Source organism: Heterodontus francisci, chromosome 8 (genome assembly GCF_036365525.1).
Source record: "Heterodontus francisci isolate sHetFra1 chromosome 8, sHetFra1.hap1, whole genome shotgun sequence".
NCBI lineage: Eukaryota > Metazoa > Chordata > Chondrichthyes > Heterodontiformes > Heterodontidae > Heterodontus > Heterodontus francisci.
Window position 1 is genome coordinate 115,675,321 of NC_090378.1, and position 21,525 is coordinate 115,696,845.

The 21,525-nt window shown below is 39.4% G+C and overlaps 1 long non-coding RNA gene and 1 gene segment (V, D, J or C); one reads left to right on the forward strand and one right to left on the reverse strand.

The window, feature by feature from the left end:
* LOC137373088 (Ig kappa chain V region Mem5-like) overlaps window positions 1-21,525 on the reverse strand; it is a 41,108-nt gene that overhangs the window by 8,703 nt on the left and 10,880 nt on the right. The window contains 1 exon segment of the V gene segment in view: window positions 515-546. Coding sequence covers window positions 515-546 — 32 coding nt within the window.
* LOC137373089 (uncharacterized) overlaps window positions 145-21,525 on the forward strand; it is a 41,849-nt gene continuing 20,468 nt past the window's right edge. The window contains exon 1 of the long non-coding RNA XR_010975581.1: window positions 145-308. This is a non-coding gene — a long non-coding RNA (uncharacterized lncRNA). The remainder of the gene's footprint in view (window positions 309-21,525) is intronic.

The following is a 21,525-nucleotide window of genomic DNA, read 5'->3' on the forward strand; positions in this document are numbered from 1 at the left end:
ACAAAGCAACTGAGAGTCTCCCCAAAACCCTGGAACACTGAAGCCACTGGATTGCGAGCCCTGCTGTCACTGTTTGTCATCAGAACTTTGACAAGAGATAAGCAGGGAGTGGACAGAACAGAGTTAAAGCTGGGGAAGGTGGGACCTCGGTGTCTCACTGTGCTGGTGCTGAGATCAGTTATATCAGAGACTGTGACAGAGACCCAGAGCTCACACTGAGACTGGCAGGAGTCTAGTGAGGGATTTCACTCCATGGAGCAGGAATGTGACCACAGTCTGCAAACGTCCAGATCTCCTCTACACACTCGGTAAAAGTTGGTTACTTATATCTTGTTGGTTAAAGAGGGAATGTAACTAAAGAAATACAGCTGGGCACCCTGTTATACACAGTGCTCTTCAATGAACCATTTCATTGACTGCAGCTCCTTACTAACACCTTCCACTATTCAGCATTTGTGTTTTAGAATGTTTCAGTATTTGAAGGATTAATAACGGAGGATTGGAGTTTACTTACTCAGTCTGAGCTTGGTTCCTTTACCGAACGTAAACCACACTGACAGCTTCCAGTGCAGGGGCTGTACAATATCCTCTGCTCTCTGTTTCACTCACTCACTCTCACCCTCTCTCTGTCTCTCACTGTCACTGTGTGTCTCTCTCTGTGTATCTTTACCTGTGGCTGTGTATGTCTGTCCCTTTGTATCTGTCTCTGTCTTTCTGTGTGCTTCTCACTGTCTACGCCTTGGTGAGGGTGTGCTTCTATCTTTCTCTTTCTCTGTTGCTCTCGGTGTGTTTCACTCTGTCTCTGCTTCTTTGTGTTTCTCTCACATTCTGTTCCTCTCTTACTGTTTTCCCGTACTCTGTCTCTTTCTCTCTCTCAGTTTCTCTCACTCTCTTTCTCTGTCTCTTAATCTGTGGTGAATTTTCCCGGTGCCATGGAGACGGGTTCTGGGTTGGAGGTTGGGGGGACTGGGAAAAAAGCGGGGAAACGTGTCAACACGGCTCCCTGACACATTCCCGCCTCCGGGTTACTTTCCCCAAGGCGGACTGGGAACCGGGTCAGCTGGCAGCTCCATGGAGACGGGCAGACAATTAGAGCAATGAAGGCCCCACTTCGGGGCCGTTTTGAGCCGCTGATGGTATTTTACCAACGTCGGAGCGGCCTCCCCACCCACCTCCCCACCCCCGTGTGTGGAAGCCCAGCTCAATGGAGGTGGCTTCCCGGCAGCAGGCCAGAGGACGCTCAGAGACGGAGACTCCATGTCCCAATGACGGAGCTACAGGGATGAAAAGCGGCAGTCCCGCCTGTGAATAATCCTGTGGTGAGGTTTCCTAACCATAACCCTGACCCTCTTCAACCCAATGGCCCAACTGGCTTCAGCCCTTTTTATTTTACTATTCCTCTGCAAGCAGCCGAGGAAGTCTTCATGTTGAGGGGCCCTCACTCGCACCTGCCTGTTTCAGCAGGGCCCACCTCTCCCAGTGGAGCTGCCAGCCTGACATCACTGCGGGCCCTCTGATTGGGCCTACAGGCTCGGGAGCCTGACAGCCATCATTAATAGGACAGCAAGTGCGGAGGAGACCAATCAGGGGGCTGCCTCCCAGAAGGATGTCCTGGCGAGTGCTGTTGACATGGGCAGGCTCGGGACCCTCATATAGGCCCGACGTCAGTGTCCCCATGTCCATTGGGAAATCCAGCCATTTCTCTCTCTATCACTCTCTGTATCTCATTCTTGGGCTCTCTCTCTCTGTGCTTCTCTTTCTGTCTCTATCGCTCACGCTAAGTCTCTCCTTCTCTCTAACTCTGCCTCAATCTGTCTCTCTCACTCTCTCCCTCTGTCTATCTCACTCTCCCACCTCTCTCTCTCTTTCTCTCACTCTCTCTCTCCAGCTATCTCTGTTGCTCTATCTCTCTCTCTCCCACTGTCTGTTTCTCTCTCTCCCCCCCCCACTCTCACTCTCTCTTTCTCCCACTGTCTCTGTTTCTCTCTTTCTCTCCCCCACTGTCTCTCTCTCTCTCCCACTTTCTCTGTTTCTCTCTCTCTCCCCCATTGTCTCACTCACTCTCTCTCTTTCTCTCTCTCCCACTGTCTCTGTTTCTCTCTCTCTCTCCCCCACTGTCTCTCTCTCTCTCCCCCACTGTTGCTGTTTCTCTCATTTTCTCTCTCCCACTGTCTGTTTTTCTCTCTCTCTCTCCCACTGTCTCTGTTTCTCTCTCTCTCTCTCCCCCACTGTCTCATTCTCTCTCTCTCTCTCTCCCACTGTCTCTGTTTCTCTCTCAATCTCACTGTCTCTCTCTCTCTCTCCCACTGTCTCTCTTTCTCTCTCTCTCTCCCACTGTCACTCTTTCTCTCTCTCTCTGTTTGAATTCCATGCTGCCGTGCTTGGGAAAGTTGGGAATTCTACTTGTCGATGATAAATCTTCCAGCTGCTCTTCCCACCACATCAGATGGAAAAGCCTGGAGCCACTCAATTCCTGGAAAATGAAAATCTCCCAGCAAACCGAGCTCACCTGCCTGTGCCCTGGAAAAAAGGGGAGGGGTGTTTCTGTAAATGTGATGTCTCTGTTGCTGACTCTGCTCTTCCTCATGGACCATTTGAAAAGAGTGAGTTTCAGAGTCGGTGGATCATGTCTACATGGAGTGGGAGAGGTTGTGGCCCCTGTTCCATTATTTGAAGGGGCTGCTCCTCATCCTCTGGTTCCAATTCAGGCCCACGCTCCTGATCTTTGGCCACCCAGTGCAGAGGGGAGTGGGCAGGTTGGAGGCCCCTCCTCGTGGGTCTGCTCCTGGGCCTGGCCAAGGTGTCCATCCACAGGCCTGAGTTGGATGGGACCCGTGGGGGTGGTGGCACTGGCTGCCAGTCTCTCTAACACAGCTTTGTCCCCACTCAGGAGGCCCTGGAGAAGGAGCAGGGGGTGTCTGCTGGGTCACTTGAGGCCTTCAGGCTGCGGTGGGCACCACAGGGACAGGAGTGTGCAGTGGATCGTGAAAATAACATCAGGCTTTAATTTGTTCAGTTTGCTTTCTATTTATGATTTCAATTTTATTCATTTTGACACTTTTCTAAATTGGATTTTGATTGGTGGAAATTGTGTCACCCAGATTGTCCAATCAGATGAGAATAAACCTGTTTCCATAGTAACTGACCTGGGGTGTCTGACCTGGGATGGGGGGTCAATAATAATGATCAATAATTAGTCTGTGCTCATGAAGCGACTCCACCAGAACCCAGAGAGAATCGAATGAAGCAAAATGTCAAATCTCCAGAGCTGTGAGATTCTCACTGATGAAGACAGCAGCTCCTCGTCCTCTCGAAACTCCTCCATCCTTTCCCAATTCCTCACACCGTTCAGGGGAATGTTTTTGTCAACACTCTCATCGACACATGTGGCAGCAATGCACAAAACAGGAAATATTTCCCAGATAGATAAGACAGGAGATTGAAGCAACTGTTTTAATACACCGTCTGTTTATTATATAATAAATATAACTGTGGGATGTGTCAGTACAGGAGGTGGGACTGTGTGTCCATTATTATATATTATATTTAACTGTGGGATGTGTCAGTACAGGAGGTGGGACTGTGTGTCCATTATTATATATTATATTTAACTGTGGGATGTGTCAGTACAGGAGGTGGGACTGTGTGTCCATTATTATATATTATATATAACTGTGGGATGTGTCAGTACAGGAGGTGGGACTGTGTGTCCATTATTATATATTATATATAACTGTGGGATGTGTCAGTACAGGAGGTGGGACTGTGTGTCCATTATTATATATTATATATAACTGTGGGATGTGTCAGTACAGGAGGTGGGACTGTGTGTCCATTATTATATATTATATATAACTGTGGGATGTGTCAGTGCAGGAGGTGGGACCGTGTGTCCATTATTATATATTATATATAACTGTGGGATGTGTCAGTACAGGAGGTGGGACTGTGTGTCCATTATTATATATTATATATAACTGTGGGATGTGTCAGTACAGGAAGTGGGACTGTGTGTCCATTATTATATATTATATATAACTGTGGGATGTGTCAGTACAGGAGGTGGGACTGTGTGTCCATTATTATATATTATATATAACTGTGGGATGTGTCAGTACAGGAGGTGGGACTGTGTGTCCATTATCATAAATTATATATAACTGTGGGATGTGTCAGTAAAGGAGGTGGGACTGTGTGTCCATTATCATAAATTATATATAACTGTGGGATGTGTCAGTAAAGGAGGTGGGACTGTGTGTCCATTATTATATATTATATATAACTGTGGGATGTGTCAGTACAGGAGGTGGGACTGTGTGTCCATTATCATAAATTATATATAACTGTGGGATGTGTCAGTAAAGGAGGTGGGACTGTGTGTCCATTATCATAAATTATATATAACTGTGGGATGTGTCAGTAAAGGAGGTGGGACTGTGTGTCCATTATTATATATTATATATAACTGTGGGATGTGTCAGTACAGGAGGTGGGACTGTGTGTCCATTATTATATATTATATATAACTGTGGGATGTGTCAGTACAGGAGGTGGGACTGTGTGTCCATTATCATAAATTATATATAACTGTGGGATGTGTCAGTAAAGGAGGTGGGACTGTGTGTCCATTATTATATATTATATATAACTGTGGGATGTGTCAGTGCAGGAGGTGGGACCGTGTGTCCATTATTATATATTATATATAACTGTGGGATGTGTCAGTACAGGAGGTGGGACTGTGTGTCCATTATTATATATTATATATAACTGTGGGATGTGTCAGTACAGGAGGTGGGACTGTGTGTCCATTATCATAAATTATATATAACTGTGGGATGTGTCAGTACAGGAGGTGGGACTGTGTGTCCATTATTATATATTATATATAACTGTGGGTTGTGTCAGTGCAGGAGGTGGGACCGTGTGTCCATTATTATATATTATATATAACTGTGGGATGTGTCAGTACAGGAGGTGGGACTGTGTGTCCATTATTATATATTATATATAACTGTGGGATGTGTCAGTACAGGAGGTGGGACTGTGTGTCCATTATCATAAATTATATATAACTGTGGGATGTGTCAGTACAGGAGGTGGGACTGTGAGTCCATTATTATATATTATATATAACTGTGGGTTGTGTCAGTGCAGGAGGTGGGACTGTGTGTCCATTATTATATATTATATATAACTGTGGGATGTGTCAGTACAGGAGGTGGGACTGTGTGTCCATTATTATATATTATATATAACTGTGGGATGTGTCAGTACAGGAGGTGGGACTGTGTGTCCATTATTATATATTATATATAACTGTGGGATGTGTCAGTACAGGAGGTGGGACCGTGTGTCCATTATTATATATTATATATAACTGTGGGATGTGTCAGTACAGGAGGTGGGACTGTGTGTCCATTATTATATATTATATATAACTGTGGGATGTGTCAGTACAGGAGGTGGGACTGTGTGTCCATTATTATATATTATATGTAACTGTGGGATGTGTCAGTACAGGAGGTGGGACTGTGTGTCGATTATTACATATTAAATATAACTGTGGGACATGTCAGTACAGGAGGTGGGACTGTGTGTCCATTATTATATATTATATGTAACTGTGGGATGTGTCAGTACAGGAGGTGGGACTGTGTGTCCATTATTATATATTATATATAACTGTGGGATGTGTCAGTACAGGAGGTGGGACTGTGTGTCCATTATTATATATTATATGTAACTGTGGGATGTGTCAGTACAGGAGGTGGGACTGTGTGTCCATTATTATATATTATATGTAACTGTGGGATGTGTCAGTACAGGAGGTGGGACTGTGTGTCCATTATTATATATTATATATAACTGTGGGATGTGTCAGTACAGGAGGTGGGACTGTGTGTCCATTATTATATATTATATGTAACTGTGGGATGTGTCAGTACAGGAGGTGGGACTGTGTGTCCATTATTATATATTATATATAACTGTGGGATGTGTCAGTACAGGAGGTGGGACTGAGTGTCCATTATTATATATTATATATAACTGTGGGATGTGTCAGTACAGGAGGTGGGACTGTGTGTCCATTATTATATATTATATATAACTGTGGGATGTGTCAGTACAGGAGGTGGGACTGTGTGTCCATTATTATATATTATATATAACTGTGGGATGTGTCAGTACAGGAGGTGGGACTGAGTGTCCATTATTATATATTATATATAACTGTGGGAAGTGTCAGTGCAGGAGGTGGGACTGTGTGCCCATTATTATATATTATATATAACTGTGGGATGTGTCAGTACAGGAGGTGGGACTGTGTGTCCATTATTATATATTATATGTAACTGTGGGATGTGTCAGTACAGGAGGTGGGACTGTGTGTCCATTATTATATATTATATATAACTGTGGGATGTGTCAGTACAGGAGGTGGGACTGTGTGTCCATTATTATATATTATATGTAACTGTGGGATGTGTCAGTACAGGAGGTGGGACTGTGTGTCCATTATTATATATTATATATAACTGTGGGATGTGTCAGTGCAGGAGGTGGGACTGTGTGTCCATTATTATATATTATATATAACTGTGGGTTGTGTCAGTGCGGGAGGTGGGACTGTGTGTCCATTATTATATATTATATATAACTGTGGGATGTGTCAGTGCAGGAGGTGGGACTGTGTGTCCATTATTATATATTACATATAACTGTGGGATGTGTCAGTGCAGGAGGTGGGACTGTGTGTCCATTATTATATATTATATATAACTGTGGGTTGTGTCAGTGCAGGAGGTGGGACTGTGTGTCCATTATTATATATTATATATAACTGTGGGATGTGTCAGTGCAGGAGGTGGGACTGTGTGTCCATTATTATATATTATATATAACTGTGGGATGTGTCAGTACAGGAGGTGGGACAGTGTGTCCATTATTATATATTACATATAACTGTGGGATGTGTCAGTCGAGGAGGTGGGACTGTGTGTCCATTATTATATATTATATATAACTGTGGGATGTATATTTGCAGGAGGTGGTACTGTGTGTCCATTATTATATATTATATATAACTGTGGGATGTATATTTGCAGGAGGTGGTACTGTGTGTCCATTATTATATATTATATATAACTGTGGGATGTATATTTGCAGGAGGTGGTACTGTGTGTCCATTATTATATATTATATATAACTGTGGGATGTATATTTGCAGGAGGTGGTACTGTGTGTCCATTATTATATATTATATATAACTGTGGGATGTATATTTGCAGGAGGTGGTACTGTGTGTCCATTATTATATATTATATATAACTGTGGGTTGTGTCAGTACAGGAGGTGGGACTGTGTGTCCATTATTATATATTATATATAACTGTGGGATGTATATTTGCAGGAAGTGGTACTGTGTGTCCATTATTATATATTATATATAACTGTGGGATGTGTCAGTGCAGGAGGTGGGACTGTGCGTCCATTAATTTATATTATATATAACTGTGGGATGTATATTTGAAGGAGGTGGTACTGTGTGTCCATTATTATATATTATAAATAACTGTGGGATGTATATTTGCAGGAGGTGGGACTGTGTGTCCATTATTTTATATTATATATAACTGTGGGATGTGTCAGTGCAGGAGGTGGGACTGTGCTTCCATTATTATATATTATATATAACTGTGGGATGTGTCAGTACAGGAGTTGGGACTGTGTGTCCTTTATTATATATTATATATAACTGTGGGATGTTTCAGTAGAGGAGTTGGGACTGTGTGTCCATTATTATGTATTATATATAACTGTGGGATGTGTCAGTACAGGAGTTGGGACTGTGTGTCCTTTATCATATATTATATATAACTGTGGGATGTGTCAGTACAGGAGGTGGGGCTGTGTGTCCATTATTATATATTATATATAACTGTGGGATGTTTCAGTAGAGGAGTTGGGACTGCATGTCCATTATTATATATTATATATAACTGAGGGATGTGTCAGTACAGCAGGTGGGACTGTGTGTCCATTATTTTATATTATATTTAACTGTGGGATGTGTCAGTACAGGAGTTGGGACTGCGTGTCCATTATTATATATTATATATAACCGTGGGATGTTTCAGTAGAGGAGTTGGGACTGTGTGTCCATTATTATATATTATATATAACTGTGGGATGTGTCAGTACAGCAGGTGGGACTGTGTGTCCATTATTTTATATTATATTTAACTGTGGGATGTGTCAGTACAGGAGTTGGGACTGCGTGTCCATTATTATATATTATATATAACTGTGGGATGTGTCAGTACAGCAGGTGGGACTGTGTGTCCATTATTATATATTATATATAACTGTGGGATGTTTCAGTAGAGGAGTTGGGACTGTGTGTCCATTATTATATATTATATATAACTGTGGGATGTTTCAGTAGAGGAGTTGGGACTGTGTGTCCATTATTATATATTGTATATAACTGTGGGATATGTCAGTACAGGAGTTGGGACTGCATGTCCATTATTATATATTATATATAACTGTGGGATGTGTCAGTACAGGTGTTGGGACTGCGTGCCCATTATTATATATTATATATAACTGTGGGATATGTCAGTACAGGAGTTGGGACTGCATGTCCATTATTATATATTATATATAACTGTGGGATGTTTTAGTAGAGGAGTTGGGACTGCGTGTCCATTATTATATATTATATATAACTGTGGGATGTTTCAGTAGAGGAGTTGGGACTGTGTGTCCATTATTATATATTATATATAACTGTGGGATGTTTCAGTAGAGGAGTTGGGACTGTGTGTCCTTTATTATGTATTATATATAACTGTGGGATGTTTCAGTAGAGGAGTTGGGACTGTGTGTCCATTATTATATATTATATATAACTGTGGGATGTTTCAGTAGAGGAGTTGGGACTGCGTGTCCATTATTATATATTATATATAACTGTGGGATGTGTCAGTAAAGCAGGTGGGACTGTGTGTCCATTATTTTATATTATATATAACTGTGTGATGTGTCAGTACAGGAGTTGGGACTGCGTGTCCATTATTATATATTATATATAACTGTGGAATGTTTCAGTAGAGGAGTTGGGACTGCGTGTCCATTATTATATATTATATATAACTGTGGGATGTTTCAGTAGAGGAGTTGGGACTGTGTGTCCATTATTATATATTATATATAACTGTGGGATGTTTCAGTAGAGGAGTTGGGACTGTGTGTCCATTATTATATATTATATATAACTGTGGGATGTGTCAGTACAGCAGGTGGGACTGTGTGTCCATTATTATATATCATATATAACTGTGTGATGTGTCAGTACAGGAGGTGGGACTGTGCTTCCATTATTATATATTATATATAACTGTGGGATGTGTCAGTACAGGAGTTGGGACTGTGTGTCCTTTATTATATATTATATATAACTGTGGGATGTTTCAGTAGAGGAGTTGGGACTGTGTGTCCATTATTATATGTAACTGTGGGATGTTTCACTAGAGGAGTTGGGACTGCGTGTCCATTATTATATATTATATATAACTGTGGGATGTGTCAGGACAGCAGGTGGGACTGTGTGTCCATTATTTTATATTATATATAACTGTGTGGTCAGTACAGTAGTTGGGACTGCGTGTCCATTATTATATATTATATATAACTGTGGGATGTTTCAGTAGAGGAGTTGGGACTGCGTGTCCATTATTATATATTATATATAACTGTGGGATGTTTCAGGAGAGGAGTTGGGACTGTGTGTCCATTATTATATATTATATATAACTGTGGGATGTTTCAGTAGAGGAGTTGGGACTGTGTGTCCATTATTATATATTATATATAACTGTGGGATGTTTCAGTAGAGGAGTTGGGACTGTGTGTCCATTATTATATATTATATATAACTGTGGGATGTTTCAGTAGAGGAGTTGGGACTGTGTGTCCATTATTATATATTATATATAACTGTGGGATGTTTCAGTAGAGGAGTTGGGACTGCGTGTCCATTATTATATATTATATATAACTGTGGGATGTGTCAGTGCAGGAGTTGGGACTGCGTGTCCATTATTATATATTATATATAACTGTGGGATGTTTCAGTAGAGGAGTTGGGACTGTGTTTCCATTATTATATATTATATATAACTGTGGGATGTGTCAGTACAGGAGGTGGGACTGTGTGTCCATTAATATATATTATACTTAACTGTGGGATGTGTCAGTACAGGAGTTCGGACTGTGTGTCCATTATTATATATTATATATAACTGTGAGATGTCAGTAAAAGAGGTGGGACTATTTGTCCATTATTATATATTATATATAACTGTGGGATGTGTCAGTCCAGGAGTTGGGACTGTGTGTCCATTATTATATATTTTATATAACTGTGAGATGTCAGTACAAGAGGTGGGACTGTGTGTCCATTATTATATATTATATATAACTGTGAGATGTCAGTACAAGAGGTGGGACTGTTTGTCCATTATTATATATTATATATAACTGTGGGATGTGTCAGTACAGGAGTTGGGACTGTGTGTCCATTATTATATATTATATATAACTGTGAGATGTCAGTACAAGAGGTGGGACTGTTTGTCCATTATTATATATTATATATAACTGTGGGATGTGTCAGTAGAGGAGTTGGGACTGTGTGTCCATTATTATATATTATATATAACTGTGAGATGTCAGTACAAGAGGTGGGACTGTCAGTGCATTGTTATATATTATATATAACTGTGGGATGTGTCAGTGCCGCAGGTGGGACAGTGTGTCCATTACTATATATTATATTTAACTGTGGGATGTGTCAGTGCAGGAGGTGGGACTGTGCGTCCATTATTATATATTGTATATAACTGTGTGATGTGTCAGTACAGGAGGTGGGACTGTGTGTCCATTATTATATTTAATATGTAACTGTGGGATATGTCAGTACAGGAGGTGGGACTGTGTGTCCATTATTATATATTGTATATAACTGTGTGATGTGTCAGTACAGGAGGTGGGACTATGTGGCCATTATTATATTTAATATGTAACTGTGGGTTGTGACAGTACAGGAGGTGGGACTGTGTTTCCATTATTATATATTATATATAACTGTGCAATGTGTCAGTACAGGAGGTGGGACTGTGTGTCCATTATTATATATTATATATAACTGTGCGATGTGTCAGTACAGGAGGTGGGACTGTGTGTCCATTATTATATATTATATATAACTGTGCGATGTGTCAGTACAGGAGGTGGGACTGTGTTTCCATTGTTATATATTATATATAAAAGTGCGATGTGTCAGTACAGGAGGTGGGACTGTGTTTCCGTTGTTATATATTATATATTACTGTGGGATGTGTCAGTCGAGGAGGTGGGACTGTGTGTCCATTATTATATATTATATATATCTGTGGGATGTGTCAGTACAGGAGGTGGGACTGTGTGTCCATTATAATGTATTATATATAACTGTGGGATGTGTCAGTACAGCAGGTGGGACCATGTGCCCATTATTATTTATTATATATAACTGTGGGATGTGTCAGTACCTGAGGTGGGACTGTGTGTCCATTATTATATATTATATATAACTGTGGGACGTGTCAGTACAGGAGGTGGGACTGTGTTTCCATTATTATTTATTATATATAACTGTGGGATGTGTCAGTACAGGAGGTGGGACTGTGTGTCCATTATTATTTATTATATATAACTGTGGGATGTGTCAGTACCTGAGGTGGGACTGTGTGTCCATTATTATATATTATATATAACTGTGGGATGTGTCAGTACAGGAGGTGGGACTGTGTGTCCATTATTATATATTATATATAACTGTGGGATGTGTCAGTACAGGAGGTGGGACTGTGTGTCCATTATTATATATTATATATAACTGTGGGATGTGTCAGTACATGAGGTGGGACTGTGTGTCCATTATTATATATTATATATAACTGTGGGATGTGTCAGTACAGGAGGTGGGACTGTGTGTCCATTATTATATATTATATATAACTGTGGGATGTGTCAGTACATGAGGTGGGACTGTGTGTCCATTATTATATATTATATATAACTGTGGGATGTGTCAGTACAGGAGGTGGGACTGTGTGTCCATTATTATATATTATATATAACTGTGGGATGTGTCAGTACATGAGGTGGGACTGTGTGTCCATTATTATATATTATATATAACTGTGGGATGTGTCAGTACAGGAGGTGGGACAGTGTGTCCATTATTATTTATTATATATAACTGTGGGATGTGTCAGTACAGGAGTTGGGACTGCGTGTCCATTATTATATATCATATATAACTGTGGGATGTTTCAGTCGAGGAGTTGGGACTGCGTGTCCATTATTATATATTATATATAACTGTGGGATGTTTCAGTAGAGGAGTTGGGACTGTGTGTCCATTATTATATATTGTATATAACTGTGGGCTGTGTCAGTCGAGGAGTTGGGACTGCGTGTCCATTATTATATATTATATATAACTGTGGGATGTTTCAGTAGAGGAGTTGGGACTGTGTGTCCATTATTATATATTGTATATAACTGTGGGATGTGTCAGTACAGGTGTTGGGACTGCATGTCCATTATTATATATTATATGTAACTGTGGGATGTTTCAGTAGAGGAGTTGGGACTGTGTGTCCATTATTATATATTGTATATAACTGTGGGCTGTGTCAGTACAGGAGTTGGGACTGCGTGTCCATTATTATATATTATATATAACTGTGGGATGTGTCAGTGCAGGAGGTGGGACTGTGTGTCCATTATTATATATTATATATAACTGTGGGATGTTTCAGTACAGGAGGTGGGACTGCGTGTCCATTATTATATATTATATATAACTGTGGGATGTGTCAGTGCAGGAGGTGGGACTGTGCGTCCATTAATTTATATTATATATAACTGTGGGATGTATATTTGAAGGAGGTGGTACTGTGTGTCCATTATTATATATTATAAATAACTGTGGGATGTATATTTGCAGGAGGTGGGACTGTGTGTCCATTATTTTATATTATATATAACTGTGGGATGTGTCAGTGCAGGAGTTGGGACTGTGTGTCCTTTATTATATATTATATATAACTGTGGGATGTTTCAGTAGAGGAGTTGGGACTGTGTGTCCATTATTATGTATTATATATAACTGTGGGATGTGTCAGTACAGGAGTTGGGACTATGTGTCCTTTATCATATATTATATATAACTGTGGGATGTTTCAGTAGAGGAGTTGGGACTGCGTGTCCATTATTATATATTATATATAACTGTGGGATGTGTCAGTACAGGAGGTGGGGCTGTGTGTCCATTATTATATATTATATATAACTGTGGGATGTTTCAGTAGAGGAGTTGGGACTGCGTGTCCATTATTATATATTATATATAACTGTGGGATGTGTCAGTACAGCAGGTGGGACTGTGTGTCCATTATTTTATATTATATTTAACTGTGGGATGTGTCAGTACAGGAGTTGGGACTGCGTGTCCATTATTATATATTATATATAACTGTGGGATGTTTCAGTAGAGGAGTTGGGACTGCGTGTCCATTATTATATATTATATATAACTGTGGGATGTTTCAGTAGAGGAGTTGGGACTGTGTGTCCATTATTATATATTGTATATAACTGTGGGATATGTCAGTACAGGAGTTGGGACTGCATGTCCATTATTATATATTATATATAACTGTGGGATATGTCAGTACAGGAGTTGGGACTGCATGTCCATTATTATATATTATATATAACTGTGGGATGTGTCAGGACAGGTGTTGGGACTGCGTGCCCATTATTATATATTATATATAACTGTGGGATATGTCAGTCCAGGAGTTGGGACTGTGTGTCCATTATTATATATTATATATAACTGTGGGATGTTTCAGTAGAGGAGTTGGGACTGCGTGTCCATTATTATATATTATATATAACTGTGGGATGTTTCAGTAGAGGAGTTGGGACTGTGTCCATTATTATATATTATATATAACTGTGGGATGTTTCAGTAGAGGAGTTGGGACTGTGTGTCCTTTATTATGTATTATATATAACTGTGGGATGTTTCAGTAGAGGAGTTGGGACTGTGTGTCCATTATTATATATTATATATAACTGTGGGATGTGTCAGTACAGGAGGTGGGACTGTGCTTCCATTATTATATATTATATATAACTGTGGGATGTTTCAGTAGAGGAGTTGGGACTGTGTGTCCATTATTATATATTATATATAACTGTGGGATGTTTCAGTAGAGGAGTTGGGACTGCGTGTCCATTATTATATATTATATATAACTGTGGGATGTGTCAGTAAAGCAGGTGGGACTGTGTGTCCATTATTTTATATTATATATAACTGTGTGATGTGTCAGTACAGGAGTTGGGACTGCGTGTCCATTATTATATATTATATATAACTGTGGAATGTTTCAGTAGAGGAGTTGGGACTGCGTGTCCATTATTATATATTATATATAACTGTGGGATGTTTCAGTAGAGGAGTTGGGACTGTGTGTCCATTATTATATATTATATATAACTGTGGGATGTTTCAGTAGAGGAGTTGGGACTGTGTGTCCATTATTATATATTATATATAACTGTGTGATGTGTCAGTACAGGAGGTGGGACTGTGCTTCCATTATTATATATTATATATAACTGTGGGATGTGTCAGTACAGGAGTTGGGACTGTGTGTCCTTTATTATATATTATATATAACTGTGGAATGTTTCAGTAGAGGAGTTGGGACTGAGTTGGGACAGAGGCGCAAGGGGAGAGCCAACTGTGCAACAGCCCCAACAAACAAATTTCTCTGCAGCACCTGTGGAAGAGCCTGTCACTCCAGAATTGGCCTTTATAGCCACTCCAGGCGCTGCTTCACAAACCACTGACCACCTCCAGGCGCGTATCCATTGTCTCTCGAGATAAGGAGGCCCAAAAGAAAGAAAGAAAAAAGAATATATAACTGTGGGATGTTTCAGTAGAGGAGTTGGGACTGTGTGTCCATTATTATATATAACTGTGGGATGTTTCAGTAGAGGAGTTGGGACTGCGTGTCCATTATTATATATTATATATAACTGTGGGATGTGTCAGGACAGCAGGTGGGACTGTGTGTCCATTATTTTATATTATATATAACTGTGTGGTCAGTACAGGAGTTGGGACTGCGTGTCCATTATTATATATTATATATAACTGTGGGATGTTTCAGTAGAGGAGTTGGGACTGCGTGTCCATTATTATATATTATATATAACTGTGGGATGTTTCAGGAGAGGAGTTGGGACTGTGTGTCCATTATTATATATTATATATAACTGTGGGATGTTTCAGTAGAGGAGTTGGGACTGTGTGTCCATTATTATATATTATATATAACTGTGGGATGTTTCAGTAGAGGAGTTGGGACTGTGTGTCCGTTATTATATATTATATATAACTGTGGGATGTTTCAGTAGAGGAGTTGGGACTGTGTGTCCATTATTATATATTATATATAACTGTGGGATGTTTCAGTAGAGGAGTTGGGACTGCGTGTCCATTATTATATATTATATATAACTGTGGGATGTGTCAGTGCAGGAGTTGGGACTGTGTGTCCATTATTATATATTATATATAACTGTGGGATGTGTCAGTACAGGAGGTGGGACTGTGTGTCCATTATTATATATTATACTTAACTGTGGGATGTGTCAGTACAGGAGTTGGGACTGTGTGTCCATTATTATATATTATATATAACTGTGAGATGTCAGTAAAAGAGGTGGGACTATTTGTCCATTATTATATATTATATATAACTGTGGGATGTGTCAGTCCAGGAGTTGGGACTGTGTGTCCATTATTATATATTTTATATAACTGTGAGATGTCAGTACAAGAGGTGGGACTGTGTGTCCATTATTATATATTATATATAACTGTGAGATGTCAGTACAAGAGGTGGGACTGTTTGTCCATTATTATATATTATATATAACTGTGGGATGTGTCAGTACAGGAGTTGGGACTGTGTGTCCATTATGATATATTATATATAACTGTGAGATGTCAGTACAAGAGGTGGGACTGTTTGTCCATTATTATATATTATATATAACTGTGGGATGTGTCAGTACAGGAGTTGGGACTGTGTGTCCATGAATATATATTGTATATAACTGTGGGATGTGTCAGTACATGAGGTGGGACTGTCTGTGCATTGTTATATATTATATATAACTGTGGGATGTGTCAGTGCCGGAGGTGGGACTGTGTGTCCATTACTATATATTATATTTAACTGTGGGATGTGTCAGTGCAGGAGGTGGGACTGTGCGTCCATTATTAAATATTATATATAACCGTGGGATATGTCAGTACAGGAGGTGGGACTGTGTGTCCATTATTATATATTGTATATAACTGTGTGATGTGTCAGTACAGGAGGTGGGACTGTGTGTCCATTATTATATTTAATATGTAACTGTGGGATATGTCAGTACAGGAGGTGGGACTGTGTGTCCATTATTATATATTGTATATAACTGTGTGATGTGTCAGTACAGGAGGTGGGACTATGTGTCCATTATTATATTTAATATGTAACTGTGGGTTGTGACAGTACAGGAGGTGGGACTGTGTTTCCATTATTATATATTATATATAACTGTGCGATGTGTCAGTACAGGAGGTGGGACTGTGTGTCCATTATTATATATTATATATAACTGTGCGATGTGTCAGTACAGGAGGTGGGACTGTGTTTCCATTGTTATATATTATATATAAAAGTGCGATGTGTCAGTACAGGAGGTGGGACTGTGTTTCCATTGTTATATATTATATATAACTGTGGGATGTGTCAGTCGAGGAGGTGGGACTGTGTGTCCATTATTATATATTATATATAACTGTGGGATGTGTCAGTACAGGAGGTGGGACTGTGTGTCCATTATTATGTATTATATATAACTGTGGGATGTGTCAGTACAGCAGGTGGGACCATGTGCCCATTATTATTTATTATATATAACTGTGGGATGTGTCAGTACCTGAGGTGGGACTGTGTGTCCATTATTATATATTATATATAACTGTGGGACGTGTCAGTACAGGAGGTGGGACTGTGTTTCCATTATTATTTATTATATATAACTGTGGGATGTGTCAGTACAGGAGGTGGGACTGTGTGTCCATTATTATTTATTATATATAACTGTGGGATGTGTCAGTACCTGAGGTGGGACTGTGTGTCCATTATTATATATTATATATAACTGTGGGATGTGTCAGTACAGGAGGTGGGACTGTGTGTCCATTATTATATATTATATATAACTGTGGGATGTGTCAGTACATGAGGTGGGACTGTGTGTCCATTATTATATATTATATATAACTGTGGGATGTGTCAGTACAGGAGGTGGGACTGTGTGTCCATTATTATATATTATATATAACTGTGGGATGTGTCAGTACATGAGGTGGGACTGTGTGTCCATTATTATATATTATATATAACTGTGGGATGTGTCAGTACAGGAGGTGGGACTGTGTGTCCATTATTATATATTATATATAACTGTGGGATGTGTCAGTACATGAGGTGGGACTGTGTGTCCATTATTATATATTATATATAACTGTGGGATGTGTCAGTACATGAGGTGGGACTGTGTGTCCATTATTATATATTATATATAACTGTGGGATGTGTCAGTACAGGAGGTGGGACTGTGTGTCCATTATTATATATTATATATAACTGTGGGATGTGTCAGTACATGAGGTGGGACTGTGTGTCCATTATTATATATTATATATAACTGTGGGATGTGTCAGTACAGGAGGTGGGACTGTGTGTCCATTATTATATATTGTATATAACTGTGGGCTGTGTCAGTCGAGGAGTTGGGACTGCGTGTCCATTATTATATATTATATATAACTGTGGGATGTTTCAGTAGAGGAGTAGGGACTGTGTGTCCATTATTATATATTGTATATAACTGTGGGATGTGTCAGTACAGGAGTTGGGACTGCATGTCCATTATTATATATTATATGTAACTGTGGGATGTTTCAGTAGAGGAGTTGGGACTGTGTGTCCATTATTATATATTGTATATAACTGTGGGCTGTGTCAGTACAGGAGTTGGGACTGCGTGTCCATTATTATATATTATATATAACTGTGGGATGTGTCAGTGCAGGAGGTGGGACTGCGTGTCCATTATTATATATTATATATAACTGTGGGATGTTTCAGTCGAGGAGTTGGGACTGTCTGTCCATTATTATATATTATATATAACTGTGGGATGTTTCAGTACAGGAGGTGGGACTGTGTGTCCATTATTATATATTGTATATAACTGTGGGATGTGTCAGTACAGGAGTTGGGACTGCATGTCCATTATTATATATTATATGTAACTGTGGGATGTTTCAGTAGAGGAGTTGGGACTGTGTGTCCATTATTATATATTGTATATAACTGTGGGCTGTGTCAGTACAGGAGTTGGGACTGCGTGTCCATTATTATATATTATATATAACTGTGGGATGTGTCAGTGCAGGAGGTGGGACTGCGTGTCCATTATTATATATTATATATAACTGTGGGATGTTTCAGTCGAGGAGTTGGGACTGTGTGTCCATTATTATATATTATATATAACTGTGGGATGTGTCAGTACAGGAGGTGGGACTGTGTGTCCATTATTATATATTGTATATAACTGTGTGATGTGTCAGTACAGGAGGTGGGACTATGTGTCCATTATTATATTTAATATGTAACTGTGGGTTGTGACAGTACAGGAGGTGGGACTGTGTTTCCATTATTGTATATTATATATAACTGTGCGATGTGTCAGTACAGGAGGTTGGACTATGTGTCCATTATTATATTTAATATGTAACTGTGGGTTGTGACAGTACAGGAGGTGGGACTGTGTTTCCATTACTATATATTATATATAACTGTGCGATGTGTCAGTACAGGAGGTGGGACTGCGTGTCCATTATTATATATTATATATAACTGTGGGATGTGTCAGTGCAGGAGGTGGGACTGCGTGTCCATTATTATATATTATATATAACTGTGGGATGTTTCAGTCGAAGAGTTGGGACTGTGTGTCCATTATTATATATTATATATAACTGTGGGATGTGTCAGTACAGGAGGTGGGACTGTGTGTCCATTATTATATATTGTATATAACTGTGTGATGTGTCAGTACAGGAGGTGGGACTATGTGTCCATTATTATATTTAATATGTAACTGTGGGTTGTGACAGTACAGGAGGTGGGACTGTGTTTCCATTATTATATATTATATATAACTGTGCGATGTGTCAGTACAGGAGGTGGGACTATGTGTCCATTATTATATTTAATATGTAACTGTGGGTTGTGACAGTACAGGAGGTGGGACTGTGTTTCCATTACTATATATTATATATAACTGTGCGATGTGTCAGTACAGGAGGTGGGACTGTGTGTCCATTATTATATATTATATATAACTGTGCGATGTGTCAGTACAGGAGGTGGGTCTGTGTTTCCATTGTTATATATTATATATAAATGTGCGATGTGTCAGTACAGGAGGTGGGACTGTGTTTCCATTGTTATATATTATATATAACTGTGGGATGTGTCAGTCGAGGAGGTGGGACTGTGTGTCCATTATTATATATTATATATAACTGTGGGATGTGTCAGTACAGGAGGTGGGACTGTGTGTCCATTATTATGTATTATATATAACTGTGGGATGTGTCAGTACAGCAGGTGGGACCGTGTGCCCATTATTATTTATTATATATAACTGTGGGATGTGTCAGTACCTGAGGTGGGACTGTGTGTCCATTATTATATATTATATATAACTGTGGGACGTGTCAGTACAGGAGGTGGGACTGTGTTTCCATTATTATTTATTATATATAACTGTGGGATGTGTCAGTACAGGAGGTGGGACTGTGTGTCTATTATTATTTATTATATATAACTGTGGGATGTGTCAGTACCTGAGGTGGGACTGTGTGTCCATTATTATATATTATATATAACTGTGGGATGTGTCAGTACATGAGGTGGGACTGTGTGTCCATTATTATATATTATATATAACTGTGGGATGTGTCAGTACAGGAGGTGGGACTGTGTGTCCATTATTATATATTATATATAACTGTGGGATGTGTCAGTACATGAGGTGGGACTGTGTGTCCATTATTATATATTATATATAACTGTGGGATGTGTCAGTACAGGAGATGGGACTGTGTGTCCATTATTATTTATTATATATAACTGTGGGATGTGTCAGTACAGGAGTTGGGACTGCGTGTCCATTATTATATATCATATATAACTGTGGGATGTTTCAGTAGAGGAGTTGGGACTGCGTGTCCATTATTATATATTATATATAACTGTGGGATGTTTCAGAACAGGAGTTGGGACTGTGTGTCCATTATTATATATTGTATATAACTGTGGGCTGTGTCAGTACAGGAGTTGGGACTGTGTGTCCATTATTATATATTGTATATAACTGTGGGCTGTGTCAGTACAGGAGTTGGGACTGCGTGTCCATTATTATATATTATATATAACTGTGGGATGTTTCAGTAGAGGAGTTGGGACTGTGTGTCCATTATTATATATTATATATAACTGTGGGATGTTTCAGTAGAGGAGTTGGGACTGTGTGTCCTTTATTATATATTATATATAACTGTGGGATGTTTCAGTAGAGGAGTTGGGACTGTGTGTCCATTATTATATATTATAGATAACTGTGGGATGTGTCAGTACAGCAGGTGGGACTGTGTGTCTATTATTATATATTATATATAACTGTGTGATGTGTCAGTGCAGGAGGTGGGACTGTGCTTCCATTATTATATATTATATATAACTGTGGGATGTGTCAGTACAGGAGTTGGGACTGTGTGTCCTTTATTATATATTATATATAACTGAGGGATGTTTCAGTAGAGGAGTTGGGACTGTGTGTCCATTATTATATATTATATATCACTGTGTGATGTCTCAGTACAGGAGTTGGGACTGTGTGTCCATTATTATATATTGTATATAACTGTGGGATGTGTCAGTACAGGAGGTGGGTTTGTGTGTCCATTCTTACATATTATATATAACTGTGTGATGTCTCAGTACAGGAGGTGGGACTGTGTGTCCATTATTATATATTATATGTAACTGTGTGATGTCTCAGTACAGGAGTTGGGACTGTGTGTCCATTATTATATATTGTATATAACTGTGGGATGTGTCAGTACAGGAGGTGGGTTTGTGTGTCCATTCTTACATATTATATATAACTGTGGGATGTGTCAGTACAGGAGATGGGACTGTGTGTCCATTATTATTTATTATATATAACTGTGGGATGTGTCAGTAC